This window comes from Podarcis pityusensis (assembly GCF_964106645.2).
Source record: "Podarcis pityusensis genome assembly, chromosome: 2".
Taxonomy (NCBI): domain Eukaryota; kingdom Metazoa; phylum Chordata; class Lepidosauria; order Squamata; family Lacertidae; genus Podarcis; species Podarcis pityusensis.
This window is the reverse complement of record NC_138029.1, coordinates 12777536-12802123: the sequence shown is the minus strand read 5'-3', so window position 1 is coordinate 12802123 and position 24588 is coordinate 12777536. Positions and strand designations below refer to the sequence as shown.

Genomic DNA, 24588 nt, shown 5'->3' with positions numbered 1-24588 from the left:
GCTTAAATGGGATCTTTTTCCCTATGCAAATAGAGGCAGCGGTGGGGAACTGTGGCCCTTGGACTACAACTCCCATCATCCCTGACCCTCGACCTTGCTAGCTGGGGCTGATGGGAGCCAGAGTCCAACAACATTTGAAGGTTCACAGGTTCCCCATTCATGCTGTAAAGTTGTAGGAAAGTGCTAATGCTTTTCAAAGGGTAGGAAGTAAACTGGAGTTGCCATCTTGGCGTTGGTCCAGAAGCTGCAGCTGATTCAGAAACCTGAGACCAGGTTATTGATTGGAGCACCTGGGCGCACACATATTACACCTGTGCTGAGGTGCAACTTTTTGTATGCCTTGGACACCGGCCAGCTATTGGGCCACGTTCATCATATTGTTGTTAACTTAGTCCTGAGTTATTCAGAACTTTATATGTTAAGTCAAAGACTGTCAGACCACTTAGATCAGTGATGGCCAAACTTGGCCCTCCAGCTGTTTTGGGACTACAATTCCCATCATCCCTGACCACTGGTCCTGTTAGCTAGGGATGATGGGAGTTGTAGTCCCAAAACAGTTGGAGGGCCAAGTTTGGCCATCATTGACTTAGATCATCTGGAAAAATTCTACTTGACTTAGATCATCTGGAAAAATTCTACACTCTACAGAATATCATAGGAAATCAGACTGAAAAGCAGGTATTTTCTGCTGTTACCCCTGTACTGTGGAATACCCTTCCCTCTGCCATACGTGAAGCAGCAGACACCAGTGGCTTCAGATGTCTTGTGTCAATTTATTTTTTCCCTGAGTCATAAGACCGGACCCTGTTTTACATATCCAAGCCTTCTGAATTTCTATTTTATTCATTGCCATGTGCTTTTATGTTTTTTTTATATTGCTGTTTGACGAGTTTTAGGTTGCATTTTTGTTTTACTGGTATATAGCTTGTTTTTTTACATGCTACACCATTTAGAGATTTTTGGACTATTAAGCAGTATATAAATGCTTTTAAATAAATAACACTAAACCTTGTAACCTGGGCATCAGGTGGAGCGGATAGTGTGGCAGGGAGCCTCCACTCATAGAATTGTAGAGTTGGAAGGGACCATGAGGGCCATCTAGTCCAACCCCCTGCAATGCAGGAATCTTTTTGCCCAACATGAGGCTCGAACCCACAACCCCAGGATTAAGAATCTCATGCTCTACCAATTGAGCTATGTCCCGCTCACTTGACCTCTGATTGGTGGTGATGTTGCTGCTGCTTACTTTGGGAGTGGGGAGAGGGTGATGGATGAGGTGGTGGTGGTGAGATCAGTGCAGTGCAAGTGCACCGGCAGAGCCCATCTGGTGCTCCTATTGGTGAGCTTCCGTCGTGCTGACCTCGCTGCTACCTCGCCCCTCCCTCTCCAGCTCCGGATAAGCAGTAATAACATGACGGACTGGAGGTCAGATGAGTGGCTAAGGCAGGAGCCGAAACAGCTCCTCCTGCCCATATGTTGCATGATTCTGTCACCCAGACAGTTCCTCAAATCTGTAGGTGTGCCATATGCACAATGCCATACAGTGCCAGGAAGTGGAAGAGGAAGCAGAAGGAACTGTGGCTGCCTCTTCTCACACTTACTTCCACTGTAAATCTAAAGTTCAGCATCAGGTATAAGAGAGGTCACAACCCTAGAGGCCATGTTTAGACCAGAGTTTCCCAAACTTGGGTCTCTGGCTGTTGTTGGACTACAACTCCTATCATCCCTGAGCACTGGTCCTGCTAGCTAGAGGTGATAGGCGTTGTAGTCCAACAACAGCTGGAGATCCAAGCTTGGGAAACTCTGGTTTAGATGCTCAGATTCAAAATTCAGGGGGTTTGGCTAAACTGGAAAGATTAGTGTATTGATTGGATCATGGGGGGAAATGTGGATGCTGAGAAATATCACACCGGTAGTGTTTGGTGCTGCTCACCTGACCTCCCTCCAGCTGAGTCGCTACTACATACAGTGGTACCTCAGGTTACATACGCTTCAGGTTACAGACTCCGCTAACCCAGAAATATTACATCTGGTTAAGAACTTTGCGGCGGCAGCAGGAGGCCCCATTAGCTAAAGTGGTGCTTCAGGTTAAGAACAGTTTCAGGTTAAGAACAGACCTCCAGAATGAATTAAGTACTTAACCCGAGGTACCACTGTACTGGGATCAAGAGGAGCAAGAGGGTGGCGAGGTCAGTGCGGCGCAAACACTCCAAAGCCAATCTTGCTGTCTTGCCAGCATGTTAGCCCTGTACTGACCTTGCTGCTATGTCCCCCTCTCCATCCTGGTATGCAGCAGCGACCCAGTTGGTGGGAGGTTAGGTGAGTAGCGCAGCCATCCACTGCTGTGTCACACCCTCCTTAGCAAAACTATGTGAACATCCACATGTTCGTTGATTCACTTTGCTTTTGTCCTGCGCTTCAAGAAGCTCAGGGAGTTGTGTCCTACACGGCTTCCCTCTTTTTATTCTCCCAGCTACTCCGCATGATAGATCAGGCTGAGAGTTAATTACTGATCCTGTGTCAACCCATAAGCTGTGCGGTTGCAAGGCTATTTGAACCTGGGTCTTTTGTGAAGCAAAGCTAACAGACATGACTGTGCTCAGTTTAGCAAACTAGCAAGCCAGAGACATCGTGCCTGGGCCTATTTCCAGCATTCCATTCTACATCTCCAGAGATTTCAGCCTTCACTTGATACTGTAATAAACCTAGCGTGAAATTCCCTCTGGCTGTTTATTGAACAAATGTCAAAGCCCCCATAGGGCTGGCTGTGAAGCTCAGCGGGAGCGTTTTAGCTCAAAGATCCAGTCTTCATATTCCTTACAGATTCAGATAGTTGAGAGAATTAAGGAGATAAAGTAACGAAGACGGTTTAACAGCCTTGAAGTAACCAGGTTTAACTTAGCAACTCTAAACATATTCAGTGAGCACCCATTAGAAGGAATCGGCTCCCCTTTCTGCCTCAAAGTGTCAGCCAGACTCCAATTAGTGGGGAAGAGGAAAACAATTTATCCAATTACAATTGCAGAGAGGAGGAGAGGAAGGAGATGGCCTGTTGCCTGAGTGGATGTCTGTTCCTGTTGTGTTGGGTCTCACATAAAAATGGCATTAATCCAGAGGAATACACATAGCCAACTTCCTATATGCAGTGAAGCTGTTCTCTCCCCCCCCCCACTCCAAATAGCAGCCTTGTGCACTGTTTGACAAGCTATTTCTGTCTGTTTGTAACTTCATTGGGGAGGGGGAGCGCAAAAGTGGTTCTTGAAACAGGCACAGCAGGGGCGGGAGTGAAAAGCTTCTGTGTGCAGACAAAAGTTATCTTGAACATCTGAGTAAGCAGTGTGAGTCACAGATTTAATTTCTAGCAAAGCTTTTCCATAGGAAGAATTATGCCACATTAACTATCCCATCGAAGGGACGCAGGTGGTGCTGTGGGTTAAACCACAGAGCCTAGGATTGCCGATCAGAAGGTTGGTGGTTCAAATCCTCGCAATGGGGTGAGCTCCCGTTGCTCGGTCCCTGCTCCTGCCAACCTAGCAGTTCAAAAGCACGTCAGAGTGCAAGTAGATAAATAGGTACCGCTCCGGCGGGAAGGTAAACGGCGTTTCCGTGCGCTGCTCTGGTTTGCCAGAAGCGGCTTAGTCATGCTGGCCACATGACCCGGAAGCTGTACGCCAGCTACCTCGGCCAATAAAGCAAGATGAGCGCCGCAACCCCAGAGTCGGCTACGACTGGACCTAATGGTCAGGGGTCCCTTTACCTTAACTATCCCATCATGTTGTATCTCAACCAAGAAGGCTCTGTCATAGAAAAAAGGCCTAAAACTTCATCACATGCACGCAGCTATTTGTTTATTACGTTTGTATCCTGCCGTTCCCTGCAAGTGAGCGCAGGGTTGCAAATGTCTGTCGGACAGTAAGAGCTGTTCGACAGTGGAATTTGCTGCCAAGGAGTGTGGTGGAGTCTCCTTCTTTGGAGGTCTTTAAGCAGAGGCTTGACAACCATATGTCAGGAGTGCTCCGATGGTGTTTCCTGCTTGGCAGGGGGTTGGACTCGATGGCCCTTGTGGTCTCTTCCAACTCTATGATTCTATGATTCTATGAATGTCATGGCAGCAAACTCATCCTCCATTGCCCTCATTGGTTCTCTGTCTTATGAACAAGACAGGGGGTGGCAGGTAGGCTTGTCTTGCTATCCTTCACCTCCTTCTCCACCTACTCTAGATTGCTGGAACTTGACTTTGTTCTGCATTAAACTAAGGGGCAGTGGGGGGAAATGCAGCCGCAGACCATGGAGGTGGGAATAAACCCACCAGGTTGATGCTTGCAATGAAACACTGCATAAATTCCTGGTGAATTGGGAAGGTAGTAACTTTAGCTGGAGGGACGCGGGTGGCGCTATTGGTTAAACCACAGAGCCTAGGATTGCCGATCAGAAGGTTGGCAATTCGAATCCCCACAATGGGGTGAGCTCCCATTGCTCGGTACCTGCTCCTGCCAACCTAGCAGTTTGAAAGCACCTCAAAGTGTAAGTAGATAAATAGGTACCGCTCTGGCGGGAAGGTAAACGGCGTTTCTGTGTGCTGCTCTGGTTCGCCAGAAGCGACTTAGTCATGCTGGCCACATGACCCGGAAGCTCCCTCAGCCAATAAAGTGAGATGAGCGCTGCAACCCCAGAGTCGGTCACTACTTGACCTAATGGTCAGGGGTCCCTTTACCTTTTTATGGACAACGCAAAGCCTTTTCTGATGCTCATTCACCAGAGGTGACTGCAGGCACTATTCTAAAAAATGTGCTTAATTGGCATCTATAATTCTTTGCCGCACCTTTGATGGTTAGTGGGGCCTGTACCCCTTTACTCTATTATTTTATTTCTGGATTTATGTTTTGATTTTTGTATTTTGTCGCTTTGATTTGCTTTCAGTTATGTTTTTCCTGCATTATAAACACGTGTAAACTTGTGTTTGTTTATATGCATGTTAACAGCAGAAAACATTCTGTTCAAGCTCTAATTGAATCGTCAAAAAATGTCCTTTTTAAATTCCATTGCCATTTAACTCCTACATATTTCACCCCTTTATGCTCATGTTTGTGTAAACCTGCCACCTGAGGATTCCATTTCATACATCTGGAGTCCAGTCCACAAGGCTCTCTGCATAATGCATATTAGTCCATAAGGTGACCAAAGACTCTTGGTTGTTTTCACAGCAGCAGACTAATTAGTGCATTTATGTCTCCTGATACAGTCCTATGCAGTGGCTTCTATATGTTCTACAAGATAGATTTACCCAGGGCTCCAATTCCATTTGGTGGCATAATTAGGAGCACAGCTGCAATGCTATTTGATAACACTTACTTTTCTGACTCATGATCTCTTTGTCCCCACAGGGTGCTCGTGGTAACGATGGTCTCCCTGGTCCAGCTGGTCCACCCGTAAGTAAATTGCTTTTTGAAAGATTATAAATTGCTTTTTAAAAGATTATAAATTGCTTTTTAAAAGATTTCTGAACATGCATTTATTTTTAGGTTTTTTTCTGCTAAAATAGAAACTTACGAATTGGATATGTTATTACTGAAATACTAAATAGTTCTAAAATTATTATTTTTTTAAAAAGAATTCCTGTTCTCCCCTAAATTCTGTGTCTTTTTATCTTTTTTGTAAAAAAAGACATAGACTTTACAAAAAAAAAAAAAGTGGGGAGGCAAAAGACAGCTGGCATGTATATGTTCTGCAAAAGACTTTCAGGCATAAGGGGCCATTACATAACTTGTATGGCTGTCATGAAAGCTATGGAGGCTACATAATTAAAATAACTCTGTCCTCCTTTTCTCAAACTTATTGAAACCCTTTTCTCTTTTTTTCAGGGACCTGTCGGCCCCGCTGGAGCTCCAGGTTTCCCAGGTGCACCAGGTGCAAAGGTAAGTAGCACTTCAAGGCCGAATGAGTGTGTTTGCAGCCGCTGGCTTGTTATGACACACACACACACAAACTGATTTTTCTAAGCAACTGTGAAAGGCTCTCCTCCCAGAGCCCACTGAGTATTTTGCTCCTTTTATCGCTTTGGAAAGAGGCCTGAAGCCTTTCGTCAGGTCTGCCTGCCTGCAAAGTAAGGAGAAGGTGGAAAGATTGACAGCGCCCAAGAAAAAGCAGCCTGTGGATACATGTCTGTGAACATCTGTGTGAGAGGAAAGGAGACTAGGAAAAGGAGTTTCAGAAGGTCTGGGAAAGGCCTGGATAGAAATCAACATACAGGCAATTGTGAAGGAAAATGAAAGCTGAGTATGTGGAGAGAAGCACAAGTTATAGGAGTAATGTTGCAGAAAGTGCAATCCTAAAACAACACTCCTGTTTGCACTCGTCTTGTTAAATCTTGACAGATTAACTGCCTGTAGATCCCTTTGAAAAATGGCATGTGTGAATTGTTCTTTGAATGCATTGCTTCGACAGAAAACTGAATTACACTGAAGCGGTTTAGGCTTCTAATCCATCATTCCCTGGAGATTTACCTACTTTTTTGTGAACCATTATTTAGCGCTGTGAAAATAGGGAAAACCCAGTGACCCCAAAACAAACCCATTGCAAGGAAATCACACAGGGTATATGTGCATCATGCCCAGAGGGCTGTGTAATTTCCAAGGCTGTCAGAAATACCATTCTGCTATTAGTGAAACCATTTGAGATGGGGGCTAGTGTAAAGTTTGTTAATTCCCTGGAGGCAAAATGCTTGTATATTGCTTTAAACTAGGAGCAGGGGCGCCATTTCAGAGTACTTTAGGAGCAAGAAGAGCTTTGGGTTGGAGGGGAGCAAGATTCTCAGCACAGCTTAAAGGCTCAGGTATATTAATGATGAAAAGCACAACCATATACAACCATATGCATATCTACACTGAGTTCAGTGGGACAAACTCAGGTGTATATGTGTAGGTTTGCAACCTAAACTGATGTGTTAAGAGAGCGTAGGTCCAAAAGTCACTTCTTCTTGCAAAGGGATTTCTGTTGTTCCTCTGCTTTCCTTACACAGGACTGTATTTACTACAGAGTAGTCAATAGTAGTCAATATGTATCAGGGACACGGGTGGTGCAGTGGTCTAAACCACTAAGCCTAGGGCTTGCCGATCAGAAGGTCGGCGGTTCGAATCCCCATGACGGGGTGAGCTCCCAGCTCCTGCCAACCTAGCACTTTGAAAGCACGCCAAAGTGCAAGTAGATAAATAGGTACTGCTCCAGCGGGAAGGTAAACGGTGTTTCCGTGTGCTGCTCTCGTTCGCCAGAAGCAGCTTAGTCATGCTGGCCACATGACCCGGAAAAACTGTCTGCGGACAAATGTCGGCTCCCTTGGCCAGTAAAGTGAGATGAGCGCCACAACCCTAGAGTCGTCCGCGACTGGACTTAATGGTCAGGGGTCCCTTTACCTTTACCTTAGTCAATATGTGGAACTAGTAAGCTTCCATAATAAGTCACATGTGGTCTGAAAAACATGTTGAGAAGTCCCCCCCGGCCTCTCTTGCCCATGATTGACTTTGATTTGAGGACATACAAGGAATATATCTGGTCTTGGATGTTATCAAAGAAACGTTGGCAACTGAATGCCTCGTCACTCCCACATTCAGCTGGCGGTGTTTATTGTATGATTTGTTCTTATTCTTCTTTCTGTGGGTTTTTTTTGCCTGTGCACGCTCCCCTTCAAATGTTACAAGAAGCCACACCGCCTGATTTAAGTAATGAGTGCACCTAGCACAGGGTTCAGCAACCTTTTTCAGCTGTGGGCCGGTCCACCGTTCCTCAGGCCATGTGGTGGGCCGGACTATATTTTTGGGGGGAAGTGAACGAATTCCTATGCCCCACAGATAACCCAGAGATGCATTTTAAATAAAAGCACACATTCTACTCATGTAAAAACACGCTGATTCCCGGACCGTCCACGGGCCGGATTTAGAAGGCGATTGGGCTGCATCTGGCTCCCGGGCCTTAGTTTGCCTACCCTTGGCCTAGCACCTAGCAGTGCTTGTTTTGATGATGTTTGAAGCCCTTCTTGGTTAAAATGCCACCTGGGCAAGAGATATCGTGGCAGTCAAATTCCGATTGCATTTTGCCATGGTCGTGAAAGGAGCTCAGGTTTTGTCCAAAGGGTCAAGTCAAGCGGGGGGGGGGGGGGGGCTGCTGTGTTTCTCCTCTGTCTGTGGCATGAGTGGTATGCGCTTCAAATTCTCCAGACAGCATTTCGGGTTTCCTTAATGGTGGGGCCTTTTAGGGTAAGGTGGACAAGAGGGAGATGGGAGAGAGAGTCCTTTGGGAATTCCCATTACTACTGGTGAGAATGGGTTTGGGTTGCTAATCTCCCTGAGGACTGGTTTCTATGGTAACCAGACAGTGAAGAGGCAGTAGGGGAGAGGGAGAATGAGGCCATTTGTGGGATATCTGACAGCGGGCCTTCGATCATAATCAGCATCCTCATTATAAAAAGATGATGTGGGGAGCCTTCTGAAGAGGAGGGTCGCGCATTAGTAAGATGCGCAAAGCAAGAGAAAGAGCAGAGCACAAGTGTTCCATAAGGAATAGCTGTTTTCACAGAGGGTGCTTCTGAGAGCACCTAAGGCAGGAATCAATACTGAACAAAATAAAAATAAATAGAGTGAAAAGTAAAGGAAGGAGCTGTCCATCTTCTGTACAGTTCAGTGAACTCTTCATCCTCGTAACAATAGCAAGAGATAGCATGTAGTGGTGGCCACTTAAAACCGGCTCCCCATAATAATAATAATGATGATGATGATAATAATAATAATTTATTATTTATACCCCGCCCATCTGGCTGGGTTTCCCCAGCCACTCTGGGCGGCTTCCAACAGAACACTAAAATACAGTAACCTATTAAACATTTATAGCTTCCCTAAACAGGTCTGCCTTCAGATGTCTTCTAAAAGTTTGGTAGTTATTTTTCTCTCTGACATCTGGTGGGAGGTCATACTCTGGTTTCTCTTCAGATCGTATAAATCTTTCGACATCTGGTGGGAGGTCGTTCCACAGGGCGGGTGCCACTACCGAGGAGGCCCTCTGCCTGGTTCCCTGTAACTTGGCTTCTCGTAGCGAGGGAACCGCCAGAAGGCCCTCGGAGCTGGACCTCAGTGTCCGGGCAGAACGATGAAGGTGGAGACACTCCTTCAGGTATACTGGACCGAGGCCGTTTAAGGCTTTAAAGGCCAGCACCAACACTTTGAATTGTGCTCGGAAACGTACTGAGAGCCAGTGTAGGTCTTTCAAGACCGGTGTTATATGGTCTCGGCGGCCGCTCCCAGTCACCAGTCTAGCTGCCGCATTCTGGATTAGTTGTAGTTTCTGGGTCACCTTCAAAGGTAGCCCCACGTAGAGCACATTGCAGTAGTCCAAGCGGGAGATAACTAGAGCATGCACCACTCCCCATTAATATGGAGTCCCAATGGTGTAAAATCTAGAAATGCAGAAAGGTGGAAAAGAAAGTGTCAGGCCCCAAGGACACATAGCTCAAAGACTGAGAGCGTTAGGCAGGCTTCTTGGACAATAGAAATCAGGATCTGATTTCTTTCCGCAGGGCCTGTAAGACAGAGTTGTTCCGCCTGGCCTTTGGCTTGGAGCCAATTTGATTCCCTCCCTCTCTTTCTTTTTTCTTTTCCTTCTCCCTCTGCGATGAGGCTACATTTTAATATTTTAATGTTTCAGTATTTTAATGTTGTATTTTTTAATTTTGTTTTTAAGTTGTAATCATTTAACTTGTTTTTATTATTGCTTGTAAGCCGCTCTGAGCCCGGCCTTGGCTGGGGAGGGCGGGGTATAAATAAAAATTATTATTATTATTTATTATTATTAATAGCCCAGCATTTGATGGTCACCATAAGTTATGAAGCATCCCGGTCTACTTGTGGCATCCTAGTGGATGCTTTGTCATGTTTCCCTTTGACCTCCTAATGTTCCTTCTCATATTTGTGCAGGGTGAAGCTGGCCCCACTGGCGCTCGTGGCCCTGAGGGCGCCCAAGGCTCTCGTGGTGAATCTGGAACCCCAGGTTCCCCTGGACCAGCGGGAGCTCCTGTAAGTACCTGTTTCTTCCGGCAAGAACCAGAATTTCCAGGGGGGCATGGAGATGGTTTAGCTCTATTAGGGCATCATTAAAAGATTACCACATCTTTTCCTTCTGAGGCCCCCTAACTCAAAGGTGGCTAACCTTTCTCAAGCTGAGGGCCATATTGACCCATGGTCAGCCCTTCAGAAGTTGTGGGTCAAACTGGGCATGGCCAAAGTGTAAAACATGGCTGTGACCAAAAGCATTACCGTGGTACCTCTAGTTGTGAACGGGATCCGTTCCAGAGGCCCGTTCGCAACCTGAAAAGAACGGAACCCATGTCTGTGTGTCTGCGCACACGCTGGTCGAGATTCGCCGCTTCTGTGCATGCGTGTGATGTCATTTTGCGCATCTGCGCGAGTGGCGAAACCCGGAAGTAACCCGTTCCGTTACTTCCGGGTCGCCGCAAGATGCAACCTGAAAACGCGCAACCTGAAGCAAACGTAACATGAGGTATGACTGTAATTTTGTTTTCAGAAACAAATTTGGGTGCCCTGGAGGCATGCCATAACAACATTTTCACATCACAGAACCACAGCAGGGGAGCAGGGGGGATGCCCAGTTTAAAATGTTACGATTTTAAAAGAAGTATTACTGTTATTTTTATAAATGGCAAAGGGGAGGTAGCACACAAAACCTTTCAACTGAAGGTCTGTGCTGTCAACGAACAGCATGGTGGTGCTTTGAAGCCCAGACTGTCAGCTGGTTGTCACTTCAAAGTGCCATGCACACCACATGTTGTGCAAATGGGTCACCTGATGTCATCAGGTGACCGACAGCTGGGCTGGCCAGATCCAGTTATTCATGCTGCATTACAGTGTCCCAGTGGGAGACTATGGGAGCAGTCAGTAATTTAGAGAGAGAGAGAAGAGTTGAAATATGGAAATCTTTTAGAGGACCATTGAGCCACAAAACACAAAACAAAAACCTGTTGGCATCACATTGTGGGATCCATTGGTCCACTCAAAAATAATTGTTGCTTTTAAATGACAAAACCACATTGTTTCAATGGAGTATGGACTAATTTGACTTGGAAAAACGTGCCTAGCCATTTGGTTGGGGCACTGTTCTGTGGAGTATATAGAATAATGGTAATCCAGCTCTATGATCATAGAATTGTAGAGTTGAAAGGGACCCTAAGAGGCATCTAATCCAGTCCTCTTCAGTGCCGTGATTGGATTTTTCTTTGTGACTGGCTTGGTTGACACATTCCACTTAGCAAGTGGAGAAAGGCACCTGCTGGATAGTCTTACCTCACCTGAATAAAAGTGTTATCCAAGTACTTCTGCCGGGACGCAGGTGGCTCTGTGGTCTAAACCACTGAGCCTATTGGGCTTGCCAATCAGAAGGTCGGCGGTTTGAATCCCCGCGACGGGATGATTGCCCACTGTTCGGTCCCTGCTCCTGCTAACCTAGCAGGTCGAAAGCATGAAGTACAAGTAGATAAATAGGTACCGCTGCGGCGGGAAGGTAAACAGCGTTTCCATGCGCTCTGGCTTCCGTCACGGTGTCCCATTATGCCAGAAGCGGTTTAGCCATGCTGGCCACATGACCCGGAAAGCTGTCTGTGGACAAATGCCGGCCTGAAAGCGAGATGAGCGCTGCAACTCCATAGTCATTTTTGACTGGACTTAACTGTCCAGAGGTCCTTTACCTTACGTTTAGCAAGTACTTCTAGCTATGGTGTGAGGGCAAAATTATCCTTGAGGGAGAAATCATCCTTAACTGACAAACCATTTCTTATCAGGTATAGGGTTCAACTTGATTATTCTGTGGTTATTTACTCTTTTTCTTCCCCAAGTAGATATATGCAAAAATATTCCCTGATTTCCCAGCTGCTTGTGTTTTAACCAGCAATGGGAAGTGAACTAGGTGTAAATACAGGAACCACCAACAGATGGCAGCGCCAAGTCAGGATTTGCACAGCCTTTCTCTGCATGAGTGCTAGTTGCTTATATTTCATAGAATGATAGAGTTGAAAGAGTCCCAAAGGATTCTCTCTAGTTCAACCCCTATGTGGGCCACCAGCCAAAATCGGACGCAAAAATAAAGGACCTGGGAAGCCATATGCTCAACCATATGTGAAGGTTCACTAACACACGTTCCATGCCCACCTGTTAAAATGTGGGTACAAAAAGCCCATCTACTCACACATGCACATAGTTAACTACAGCTGGCCACTTTTTACATGCCTTTTGATAATGGGGCAATCAACATATTATGGATGGTAATACTATATTAAGGAAAGGCAGCACAGGAAGCAAGATGCCCCTTTTTTACAACTGGGAAATTCTAGACAATTAGTAGGTTGTAACAGCCAAAGTGGGACGTGGGTGGCACTGTGGGTTAAACCACAGGGCCTAGGAGTTGCCGATCAGAAGGTCGGCGGTTCAAATCCCCACGACGGGGTGAGCTCCCGTTGCTCTGTCCCGGCTCCTGCCAACCTAGCAGTTTGAAAGGACGTCAAAGTGCAAGTAGATAAATAGGTACCGCTCCGGCGGGAAGGTAAACGATGTTTCCGTGCGCTGCTCTGGTTCACCAGAAGTGGCTTAGTCATGCTGGCCACATGACCCGGAAGCTGTACGCCGGCTCCCTCGGCCAATAAAGCGAGATGAGCGCCGCAACCCCAGAGTCGGTCACGACTGGACCAAATGGTCAGGGGTCCCTTTACCTTTAACAGTCAAAGTCACATTTTGTCTGGGCCATATTCTGCTGGGTATTTGGCATGGTTATTGATCTTGACCTTGCCTATATTTGGTGTGATGACCCTGAGGAATCTGCCATTTGAGCCCTTGTGCATGGACACAAACTTAACTCAACACCATACCCAATGGATTGAAAGACAGTGTGCTGGTGATTGGCAAAAAGGAGTCTTTTGGTGCCTTAACAACTAACCGATGTTATTATGGCATAAATTATCATAGTTCTTGTTTCTTTCATCAGATGCATTAAATAGAATCTTCGGTTGCAGGTTTGCACTTCATGCATCTCATGAAGCGGACTCTAATTCACGAAAGCATAATTAAATTTGCTGGCTCTTTATGGCGCTACAGGGCTCTTTGCTGATTTGGCTGCTACAACCTTAGAATAGCATAATTGTAGAGTTGGAAGGAACCATAAGGGTAATCTCATCCAACCCCCTGCAGTGCATGGATCTTTTGCCCAAAGTGGGGCTCAAACCCACAACTCTGAGTCTCAGGTTCTGCCTTGACATGTTCTTCCCCCTGGTAATCAGTGTTTTCCACCTGCTAGGATAGGTAAATAATAAGTGAGCTGTGCATCAGTAAGGTCATGTGAAGCAGGTGTCTCTCTTTTTCCCACCCACCTGGTTAAACTGCAGTTGTAAACTTAATGATTGGCAATTTGCTAGCCTGTAGTGCTAAAAGCGTTGCATAAGGGGGCCTGTCTCGTTCTACTTGCTAGGAGGGAATCCCCACCCAGCTGCTACAGTGACACTGTCCTCATTCATGCTTCTAAATCATATCTGTCTAGATTTCTAAATGATATCTGTCTAGACCAGAACCTCGCCATTGTGCTCCACTCCCATTTTGGGCCTGATTGCCCTCAATTTCTCCTTGTATGTTTGTAGTTCAAATATGCTTCCTTCTCTCAAGGATGTGGATCTGGGTCTTGCTCCCCCCCCCCCCTTTTAAAGCTAAATTTGTGCATGGATCGTGGCACTAGCATTTGCACATCAAGAATTTTGCTTTGTAGATCTTTTAGTTTTATGATGTATTTTAATTAATTGATTGCCTATTTTTCTGTTCTTATCTTCTTTGTATACTGTGTTTTATGATGTTAGCTGCCCTGGGCCTGGCTCTGGCTGGAGTGGGCGGGTACAAATAAATTATTATTATTATTATTATTATTATTATTATTATTGAACAAAGCAGAGAATTTTGACACGTGGTTGTGAAATTGCTGGGGCTGTGCAAGGTAACAAACAACAACAACCCCTTTCTTCAACAAGAAAATTAGAAAAGTGTCTATAGTAAAGTTGGTAGATATATGCAAAACGTGTTCTATATTTTTTTAAAACATGAAAGAAAATGGCTCTGATAATGGGCAGGATGAGGGAAGTGCAATACGTTTGTTTAAACATAATGCAGGAAGACTACTAAATGTTTGGTGACCTACTAACTTTCCTCATGAAGAATATGGATGTGCTTTCTTTCCAGGCTCACCATTCTCAGTACTCTTATCCCTTTTCTGAAGGGGAAAAAAAAAGACCCATGCTTTAATAATCTGTCCATTAATATTTTGGGTAGCCCTCTGGGAAGGAAACATGGTAGGGAGCAAGTCAACCATTTATTGGAAAGAGGTTTGATCAATGCCTTCTTTTTGTTTTTAGGGCAACCCTGGAACTGATGGGATCCCTGGTGCCAAAGGATCAGCGGTGAGTGCCACATTACTTGGGTGCGTGGAGATGCATTTGAAAGGTAGAACTGATGTTGTCTGCAGAAGATCTAGTGAATGTTCAATAACCTCTGCCCATCACATGAACAGTATCGACCAAGAACCTGTACAATAGTTTGCCGAGTAATGTGCTGTTTCTCAGACCGCCTGCACTTTCCCCTCCTGTCCTTAATTGCTTTCTCGATTCTGTCCATAGGGTGCTCCTGGCATTGCTGGTGCTCCGGGATTTCCTGGCCCACGTGGACCACCTGGACCTCAAGGTGCAACTGGGCCTTTGGGTCCCAAAGGCCAGGCGGTAAGAAACCCAAACCAATGCAAAAATTCAAGGTGTCTGACTCTCCAGACTGATGATCCTGTGCTCAAAGTTACTAGGCATAACCTCTGTTGGGGTCTCTGCTCGGCCAAGCTGATAAAGCTCATTTTCTTCCCCCGAGTCCTTCGGAATCGCCTCCCGACGTGTTTAACAACCTGAGCCTTTGATAAGGCTCCAAGGCACGTTCCATTCAGCAGAGTTTCCAGCACAGGAAAGAGACAAGAGGTTTGGGCTACATCGCAAAGAGTTTTATTATCCTAACTACGCAGAGAGCAAAGACACATCCTATCTCTATGAATGCAGAGAGCAACTGAACAAAGGAAACAGGAAACCAGTAACGTTACATCCGTCTCTAGTCTCCCGTGAGACTTCCAATAGCCTGGACTGTCTCTGGAATGTAAACAGAGTCCTGTGACTCCACGCAGCTGCTCAGTGGCAAAACGGAAACTAACAACCTCTCCCCAAGGCTGATATTCACATTTTAACTAAGCTTTGGGAAAATGGATAATAAGAGGTGAAAGTAGCTAGGAACCCACAAATTTTGCCTGGCTTTTGTAGCCAGTCATTATCGATGATCAGCCCTAACCCTGCCAGTCCCCTGATTTTTTTGCCATGTGGAGAGGTCAGTATTTCAGTGCATATGGGGCTTCAGAAACACTTGGGTTAAAGGACATGGTTCAGTTGTAGAGTACCTGCTTTGCATGCAGACGTTCAGATAGAGCTGGGAATGTTCCCTGCCTTAAACCCTGGATAACTACTACCAGTCAGTGTAGACAATACTGAACTAGATGGACCAACAGTCTGACTTGGTATAAGGCAGCTTCCTATGTTGGATGTGGTGAGAAATTATTTTGGTGTATCTGGCTAACTGCATCCTTAGTTCCCCTTAGTTCTCTGTGCCCAGCACAAAGGGAGAGTCCTTGAACCTCAGAGTTCTCTGTGATACGCAGAGAAGCAGAGGCACCTTTCACTCTGTGCTGAGCAACGAAAAGCAAGTGGCTTCTAGATAGAGAGTATATTATGGAGGAGTTTGTGGGGGAGCCTCAGCTGAGATGGAACCAAGCAGCCCCAGAGACGGACTGTCCGTGTTGAGAAAAAGGTGTGACAACAGCATGGAAGAATTACGGTTGTACCTTGGTTTTCGAACGGAATCCGTTCCAGAAGTCCGTTCGGATGCCGAAAACGTTCAAAAACCAAGACACGGCTTCCGATTGGCTGCAGGAGCTTGCTGCACTCAATCAGAAGCTGTGGAAGCAGCGTCAGATGTTCAGGTTCCAAAGAACTTTGGCAAATCAGAACACTCACTTCCGGGTTTCCGGCATTCGGGAGCCAAAACGTTCAAGTCACAAGGCGTTCGAGAACCAAGGTACAACTGTACTAAAATAACGTGAGGAGATTGCATAGAAGCTAAATGAATGCTTTGCATTGCTCTTCACTTTGGAAGATGTTAGAAAGAGACCTACATCTGAACCACGTTGGGGGCGTCTGAAGGACAAATGCTTTTGTGCTAGACACATATACAGGAGCAGACTGCCAGCTGAACTCTGAAGGACTTAACTTCTGAGAAAACATGCTGAGTATTCGTATACTGGTGACAAAGAGGTACTTTGACTTCTAAAACCAAACAAGTCATTGGGTCTTGGGTGGCAGATGCCCAGGTATTCCTAAAGAGTTGTCGTATATGATGATTGCTTGGCTTCTAGCAAAAACATGTACAGTGGTACCTCGCAAGACGAATGCCTGGCAAGACGAAAAACTCGCAAGACGAAAGAGTTTTTCGTTTTTTGAGTTGCTTCGCAAGACGAATTTCCCTATGGGCTTGCTTTGCAAGATGAAAACGTCTTGCGAGTTTGTTTCCTTTTTCTTAAAACCGTTAATACCGTTAAAACCGTGCCTCGCAAGATGAAAAATTCGCAAGACGAAAAAACTCGCAGAACGAATTAATTTCGTCTTGCGAGGCACCATTGTATCTTGTCACTAAAATCAGCTTCTTTGCCATAAAAACAGGAAGATATTTATCAGAACACCAGTTTTCATGCAGGATCCAAGAAATTAGAAGCTCATTAACCTAACTCCAGTCCTGGAAAATTAGCAGAAAGCTTTATTTAAAAAGAGAATTATAAACATGAGAGAGAATAATCGTGGCTTCTACAAAGGGAAATCCTACCTCATCAGTCTCTTGCAGTTCTTTGGTAGTGTCCACATGTATGCAGTCATGAGATAAGAGGAGATATTTTCTTGCGCTGATGGGATCTGACCTTTCAGTGACTCCCCAGGCAGGGTATCTTGAGGTCATGGTGAATAGCTCACTGCAAATATTGACAGTGTGATGTGCCAGTGAAAAAAGACAAATTAGGGATTATTAGCAAAGGGGTCGAAATTTGAATCGGATATGGTCACATTGGGAATTCTGTGTACGGCTCTGTTTACCCAAGTTCAGAAAGTCTGTCTGATAGTGAGGATATCCATTCTAAGGGATGAGGTCAATTCTGGATTTTTGTGGTGTGTGTTTGAAGACTTAGACATGTGGTTGAGAAACAGAAGTGAGCTTGAGTACAACAACACAATCCACCAGCTGTAGCACATGCTGTTAGGAGACTTCGAAAGCTAAACTGGTGATTCTTTGTATTTAGAATCTTCTCTTTCCCACGCCCCCCAATTTTCATTCATCAGTGTTTCCCTTCCCATACTCCGTATCATCCCAGTCCTTCTGCCACTTTTCCAGCCTGGTGTTGGGTCTCTGCCCTTCTATTCAAAGGAATGCACTGTTGAAACACCCTTTGGATGTTTCAACATGGAGGATGCTGAGTTGGAGGTTCTGCTGACCAGATCAGCAAGTAGCTTGACATGATAATAGGAGCTCGACTACTCTTAATATGTTTCCTTTTCTTTCTCTGTAGGGAGAACCTGGGATTGCAGGCTTCAAAGGTGAACAAGGTCCCAAAGGTGAACCTGTAAGTATTAGATGACGTGCCTTTATGCCTGACATGCTGTCTCTTCTTTGAATGTGCCATATTTACTCGAGTCTAATGCGCCATCGAATCTAATGTGCACCTCAATTTTCAGAACTTTGAAATAAAAAAAAAGTATTTGCTGGCAAATGTAAATGTGCCATCAAATCTATTGGGCACCTTAATTGTCGCAACGTTCCCTCCGGCGGGAAGGTAAACGGAGTTTCCGTGCGCTGCTCTGGTTGGCCAGAAGCGGCTTAGTCATTCTGGCCACGTGACCTGGAAGCTGTACGCCGGCTCCCTCGGCCAATAAAGCGAGATGAGCGCTGCAACCCCAGAGTCGGCCACGACTGGACCTAATGGTCAGGGGTCCCTTTACCTTTATCTAAATACGGTATCAATTGCTCCCTGTTCATCCTCTACACTAGGAGTGGCTAACCTTTTTTGATCCAGGGGCCACATTGACCCCTCCAAGGGCCATATGCCAGTTGTGGGTGTGGCTATTTATTTATTTTATTTATTTATTGAATTTATATACCGCCTTATAACTGGAGGTCTCAGGCAGTTCACAGAAAAAAAATCAAAACGAAAACAATAATCCAATAACACCCCCCAAAAAACAATAACATTTTCTTGCTATCCCTGCTCTGGGCATTAGGGTGGATGCACTGAGCAATCTGATACGAGTTTCAGGGCCATCTGCCAGCTACTACCGGCATGAACACTGTGGTAGCCTGCCAGTAACCCACGTCATGGTATGTGCACCCAGGGCTTCTGGTGGAGGGGGAATTCTGCTGCGTCATAATCCCCTCCAGCTGCACGGTTCAGAAATTAGAATTCCTTTGCCCCCAGGCTACATGTGGCAAGGGAGAAGGTTAATGCCCACCTTTCCTCCTTCTGGGCTTTGTACTTTCATGTATGGGTTCCTTGTTCTATGAAATCTGATATAAAAATCTGAAAATGACTGCAGTTCAGTTCTACTCGTGGATTTTCCATGCTATTCTCTGCTTATATGTGGCTGTCTGGCAGAGCCAAACATGGGACAGGACACCAGCAGAGGACACGTGGCCACAAGCTACCTACATGTAGATTGTAAATTCATTAGGGCCAGTTCATTGTTAACTGTTTTACTGCTGCAGAGGTCATCGGGGGGACGGGGGACGACGACACACAATTGTATCATGTCACTTTGAAACGGCATGCTGATTTAATTGGGTGCTACCAGGAGCTTGTGCCTTTGGCGAGGGCTTGGCTGAATGGTGAAACAAATGTGTTGCATTCAGATGGTCCCAGGCTCAGTCCCCACATATCCGTTTAAATAGGTCTTGGGTAGCAGGGCTGAGAAAGAACTTTGCTTGAGTCCTTGCAGCGCCACTGATGCTAGTCAAAGAGTAAACTTGACTAGGTAGATCATTGGTCTGACGCTTCATATGGGCAAATGCTTCCCCATTTGTGCAGTGCTTCCTGAAACCTGGGTCTCCAGCTGTTTTCGGACTACAACTCCCATCACCCCTAGGTAGCAAGACCAGCGGTCAGGGATGATGGGAATTGCAGTCCGAAAACAGCTGGAGACCTAGGTTTGGTAAACACTAGTTTATAGCCTTTGTTGTTGTTTAGTCGTTTAGTCATGTCTGACTCTTCGTGACCCCATGGACCAGAGCACGCCAGGCACTCCTGTCTTCCACTGCCTCCCACAGTTTGGTCAAACTCATGCTGGCAGCTTCGAGAACATTGTCCAACCATCTCATCCTCTGCCGTCCCCTTCTCCTTCTGCCCTCAATATTTCCCAATATCAGGGTCTTTTCCAGGGAGTCTTCTCTTTTCATGAGGTGGCCAAAGTATTGGAGCCTCAGCTTCAGGATCTGTCCTTCCAGTGAGCACTCAAGGCTGATTTCCTTAAGAATGGAGAGGTTTGATCTTCTTGCAGTCCGTGGGACTCTCAAGAGTCTCCTCCAGCACCATAATTCAAAAGCATCAATTCTTCGGGAATCAGCCTTCTTTATAGCCTATCTTGTATAATAAAGGATCTCTGTGCCCATCTCCCCTGCTTGCTTTCCGGGAAGGAATAAGGCTTGGCCACCTCCCCTGCCAGTCCATTCGGCTGAAAATTATGTCCTATGGGTGGCCTGGGGCTTGGCAAACAATGGCTGCCCTGTTGCATCTGGGTCCCCACTCTTTAATGCTTGGCACTGATGTCGTTCTGTGCTGAATACTGCTTCATTTTCCATTCTGAAAATGAGGAGATAATGCTCAGCAGGTTGGCATCAGAGGCCTTCAAAGAGTCCCTTACAGTAGTGTGTGTGCTTCAGCAGAAGGCCTGCTGGGTTTAGTGAAGCTATGCCAGTGTACACAAACCAAGCGGTTGTCTGGCTCATCAGCTTCTATAGATATGAGACAGTTCATCCAACAGAAAGTCAGGAGGGCTTCCACATCCCATGGCTGTGCAGAATCATGTATATTTATTCAGCCTTTATTGGCATGATGTAGACAATAAATTAACATACCAAGGAACCATCCATAAACCATTATATTAAATACATAAAATGTCTAAAAGACATAATAGCCACCATTAAGTAAAATAAAGTCGTTTTAAATTTGACTTTAAAAATCTCGGCAAAATATCCTGAAACAATCTCAGTAGTCTTGGGAATATCATCCCTCAATAGATATTGGATTGCAAATTCTTTGCAAGTAGATAATATAAGCTTCATGTATATCTTGGCCTAAAATAATTCAGTTGATAATCCTTTTGCACTCAGCAACACTTCAAGGTTGAAATCTAATCCCTTCTTGGGTTGAAACTTTGTCAGGATAAAATTTAATGGAATCGCCATTAATGGTCCCAGTTTACTGGGCACTGAAAAATCTCTGAAAGAGAGGCAGTGTTGGGGTAGTGGTTAGAGTTGTCAGGGTAGGGCTGAGGAGACCTGGGTTCAAATCCACAGCCAGGAAACTTTGGATCTCGCATCGTAGCCCACCTCACAGGGTTGTTACGAGGATAAAATGGAGCAGACTGCCTTGAGGTCCTTGGAAGAAAGGTGGGCTATAAATGCAGCAAATCAATAAATAGTTTGGAACAAGGAAAAACGGATAGTGACCTCTGTTTGCTGCCTTGTAAGCCACTTGCCCAAAATTACCTTTCTGTTGCCATGGCTATTTGCATTGTTCTCTCATCAGACTCTGAGGTCACTTCCTGGTGATGCCTTATTATCTCTTTAAGACAGTATAGTGGGCTGACCATTGGTAGGGCTTGGCATAAAATGATGAAGGGGCTCAAAGAGTGACTAAGCCTGTATGTTATGTTCCCCGCTGACCCCAGGGACCTTCAGGCCCACAAGGAGCTCCCGGACCAGCTGGAGAAGAAGGCAAGAGAGGCGGCCGTGGTGAGCCAGGAGCTGCAGGGCCCATTGGACCACCTGGAGAGAGGGTAGGTGACATCGTTTGGGGGGGGCAAGGAACTTTCCTACATGAAGAGCAGAGGGCTGTCTTCTTTGTGGGGGAAAGCCATTGAGCTATATGGCTCAAACCCTTGCCAATAGGCTTACTTTGGAACTTGCAGTGTGCCCTGTGGGGTGCCCAGCATAATGCAGAAGGTGATGGAAGAACTTTGCTTTACTGGCATCTCTGTGGCATACCAGGGGCAGGCTGCGACCTCTTGCTCAGCTTTAAGCAGGTGTGGTCAGGGGGAAGGTGAGTGGGCGTTGTAATGGAGTATAGAGTAAGGTTACCAGACGTCCCTGTTTCCCGGGGACAGTCCCCAGATTTACAAATCAGTCCCCTGACAAAATCTGTCGAAGTTGAAAAGTGCCCCTGGATTCACTGGGGGGGAAATCTGGTAACCTTAGCATAGAGCTTCATTGAAGAATTGCCTGTGGGCTCAAAGGACCAGGAAGAGCTAGAGAGTGTGCCAGGAAGCCATTAGAGAGGCAGGGATCACAAGTAGCAGGGGGCAGACTCTGAGACGTGCGGAGCTGAGCACAGAATGGTGGGATGCTGCTGAGAGATGGATGAGGGACTGTCCTGGGCTCTGGAAGTGGGAGGTGAGATGGAGCACAAATGAAGCTTGAAAGCCAAGCAAGGAATGAGTACACTTTGAACAATTTCTTCATTAAGATGCATGGGGGCAGGTGAGTCCTGACCCTAAAAGTGCAGCGGTCCCTTGGGAACTGTAGCATAGCCATCACTGCAGTACACAGCCCAGGACCCAGCCTGATTAAACGCCCAATGGCTTGCACAGTGGATCTCATTGTGCACCTTTTTGACACAGAGTATAAGGGACGCGGGTGGCGCTGTGGGTTAAACCACAGAGCCTAGGACTTGCCGATCAGTAGGTCGGCGGTTCACATCCCTGCGACGGGCTGAGCTCCCGTTGCTCGGTCCCTGCTCCTGCCAACCTAGCAGTTCGAAAGCACCTCAAAGTGCAAGTAGATAAATAGGTACTGCTCCGGTGGGAAGGTAAATGGCGTTTCTGCACGCTCCTCTATTTCGCCAGAAGCGGCTTAGTCATGCTGGCCACATGACCCAGAAGCTGTACGCCAGCTCCCTCGGCCAATAAAGCGAGATGAGCGTCGCAACCCCAGAGTCAGCCACGACTGGACCTAATGGTCAGGGGTCCCTTTACCTTTATACCCTCAACAGTTGAGCTGGAGCCATTCACGGCTGTTTGATGAGTGAATCTCTCTAACACTGCTGTTTGCAAATGTGTGTGTTGTGTTTACACTTCACATTGACAAAGTGCACTTCCAGACTTTTGACGGTTTTGGGGTGACGTTTAGACGCATACCGACAAATTCAAGTTGTGCGATTGCAGCTGATTTGGTGCTCTTGTGCAACTCGCCTGCTTCCTCTTAAAACTGGACTTTGTGCAAGAAGGAAAGTGATAGGGAAATGCCCTGGGAAAGTGTGCCTAGTGCTCTGTTGTCTAACCTACCTGCAAACCTTGTGCAGACCAGGATGAATGCTCAATAAACAGGAAGTGACCTTATTTGAAGTGGACTTTAGAGTATTAGGAATTCTGTTGCACAAACCCTCTTTACCTAGAATGGGTTATATTATATGCATACAGGACAAGCCCCTGCAGAAGCTTAGCAAATACTGCAGGACTGTGTCACCTGTCTAGTGGTTGTATAATATTGGGTCACTTGGTGGCTATAGCACCCCAGTAGTTCTTGTTTGTGCTGCCTCCTTGTGCTAATTGAGCCATGCCTTTTAAATTGAAAATGTCCACAGTTCCTGGTTTACTCCTTGCTATTGGCAATGCTTCCTAGTGTCCTTCCCAGCTTCCTAAACTGTAGCACTCCTTGACTTACTAGGTTATGTTATCATTGCTTTCTTGTTTTCAGGGTGCTCCCGGAAACCGTGGCTTCCCAGGTCAGGATGGATTGGCCGGTCCCAAGGTGAGCATTTGGGCCTGCTGTGCTTTCATCTGAATGAAAGGACAAATTTGGGAGGGTTAAGAGTGAATTTAGATGCCCTTTCCTGCTTCCTTTCTCTGTGTTGTATAGGGTTCTTTGACTGCTTCTTTGAAGGAGCGATGTTTTCCCCTGTGTGCTTTGCTCTAGAATAGACATAGGACACCTGTGACCCTCCAGTATTTCTGGGTTACAACTCCCATCATCCCTGACTGTTATCTGTGCTTGCTTGGACTGATGAGAGTTGGGAGTCCAGAAACATCGGAGGTGGGGCGGGACACAGGTTAAGTCAACTTTATTCTGTAACAAATGGAATTTGGAGATACTTGATAAGAAATTTTAAGCCCCTGAGTTGGGTCTCAGAGCATAAGTTTCTGTGTTTACTAGAAGCTTTCTTTTAAATGTTTTTGTAATCTCAAATATTATTTCATCCAAGCCATGTTGGAGCTCTATTTTTTAAAATTTTATTTATTTCATAAAAATTACATACTTATGATATTAAGTATAATAAATTTATTATACCCTGTCCATTTGACTGGGTTGCCCCAGCGAAACATCTTACATTAAAAACTCTCTTCAGAAAATTGTGTAATTGTTCATCTCTTTGACATCTGATGGGATTGATTGTAGAAAAACTTCAAAGTGGTTTATGAAAATGATTAAATGATCGCTAAAAAATTTACAACTGTAATTTAAAACATACAGAAGCTTAAAACCACAGTGAAATAGACTAAAATAAATTAAAGCTCCTACAAACTTTCTAAACATCTGGGTAGTCTTGTCTGAGTAAGAATGTCTTCAACGGGCACCAAAAGGAATGCATTGAAGGCACCTGCCTGAAATCAATAGGCAGGGAGTTCCAAAGTTTTAGTGCTGCCACACTAAACAATTGAGTTCTTACAGATGTGGTGTGGGTATTATGTGGCACTTTTACCAGTTCCGATTGAAGCGGTCGAGTGGGCGCATACGAAGTAAATGACTCACAGAAGTTAAATTTGAATGGTCTGCGAATAGTTAGAGCAGCCAAACTTAATTGAATGAATCAAGATCAGCTACAGCATTGGTTTTTCCATGATATGGGCATCCCTATAATGAAAGTGCAGGGTCGCGGGTGGCGCTGTGGGTTAAACCACAGAGCCTAGGACTTGCCGATCAGAACGTCGGTGGTTCGAATCCCCGCGATGGGGTGAGCTCCTGTTGCTCGGTCCCTGCTCCTGCCAACCTAGCAGTTCAAAAGCACCTCAAAGTGCAAGTAGATCAATAGGTACCGCTCCGGTGGGAAGGTAAACGGCGTTTCCGTGTGCTGCTCTGGTTCGCCAGAAGTGGCTGAGTCATGCTGATCACATGACCCAGAAGCTGTACGCCGGCTCCCTCGGCCAATAAAGCTAGATGAGCGCCGCAACCCCAG

General features: G+C 45.8%; 1 protein-coding gene across 4 annotated transcripts in view; it reads left to right on the top strand.

Annotated features, from left to right (window-relative positions):
• Positions 1 to 24588, top strand: part of COL2A1 (collagen type II alpha 1 chain) — a 99895-nt gene that overhangs the window by 35068 nt on the left and 40239 nt on the right. For all 4 annotated transcript variants that reach the window (XM_080994369.1, XM_080994367.1, XM_080994368.1 and 1 more), the window contains 8 exons: positions 5385 to 5429; positions 5862 to 5915; positions 9960 to 10058; positions 14441 to 14485; positions 14702 to 14800; positions 17719 to 17772; positions 21089 to 21196; positions 23112 to 23165. In XM_080994369.1, coding sequence (XP_080850495.1) covers positions 5385 to 5429; positions 5862 to 5915; positions 9960 to 10058; positions 14441 to 14485; positions 14702 to 14800; positions 17719 to 17772; positions 21089 to 21196; positions 23112 to 23165 — 558 coding nt within the window. The remainder of the gene's footprint in view (positions 1 to 5384; positions 5430 to 5861; positions 5916 to 9959; positions 10059 to 14440; positions 14486 to 14701; positions 14801 to 17718; positions 17773 to 21088; positions 21197 to 23111; positions 23166 to 24588) is intronic.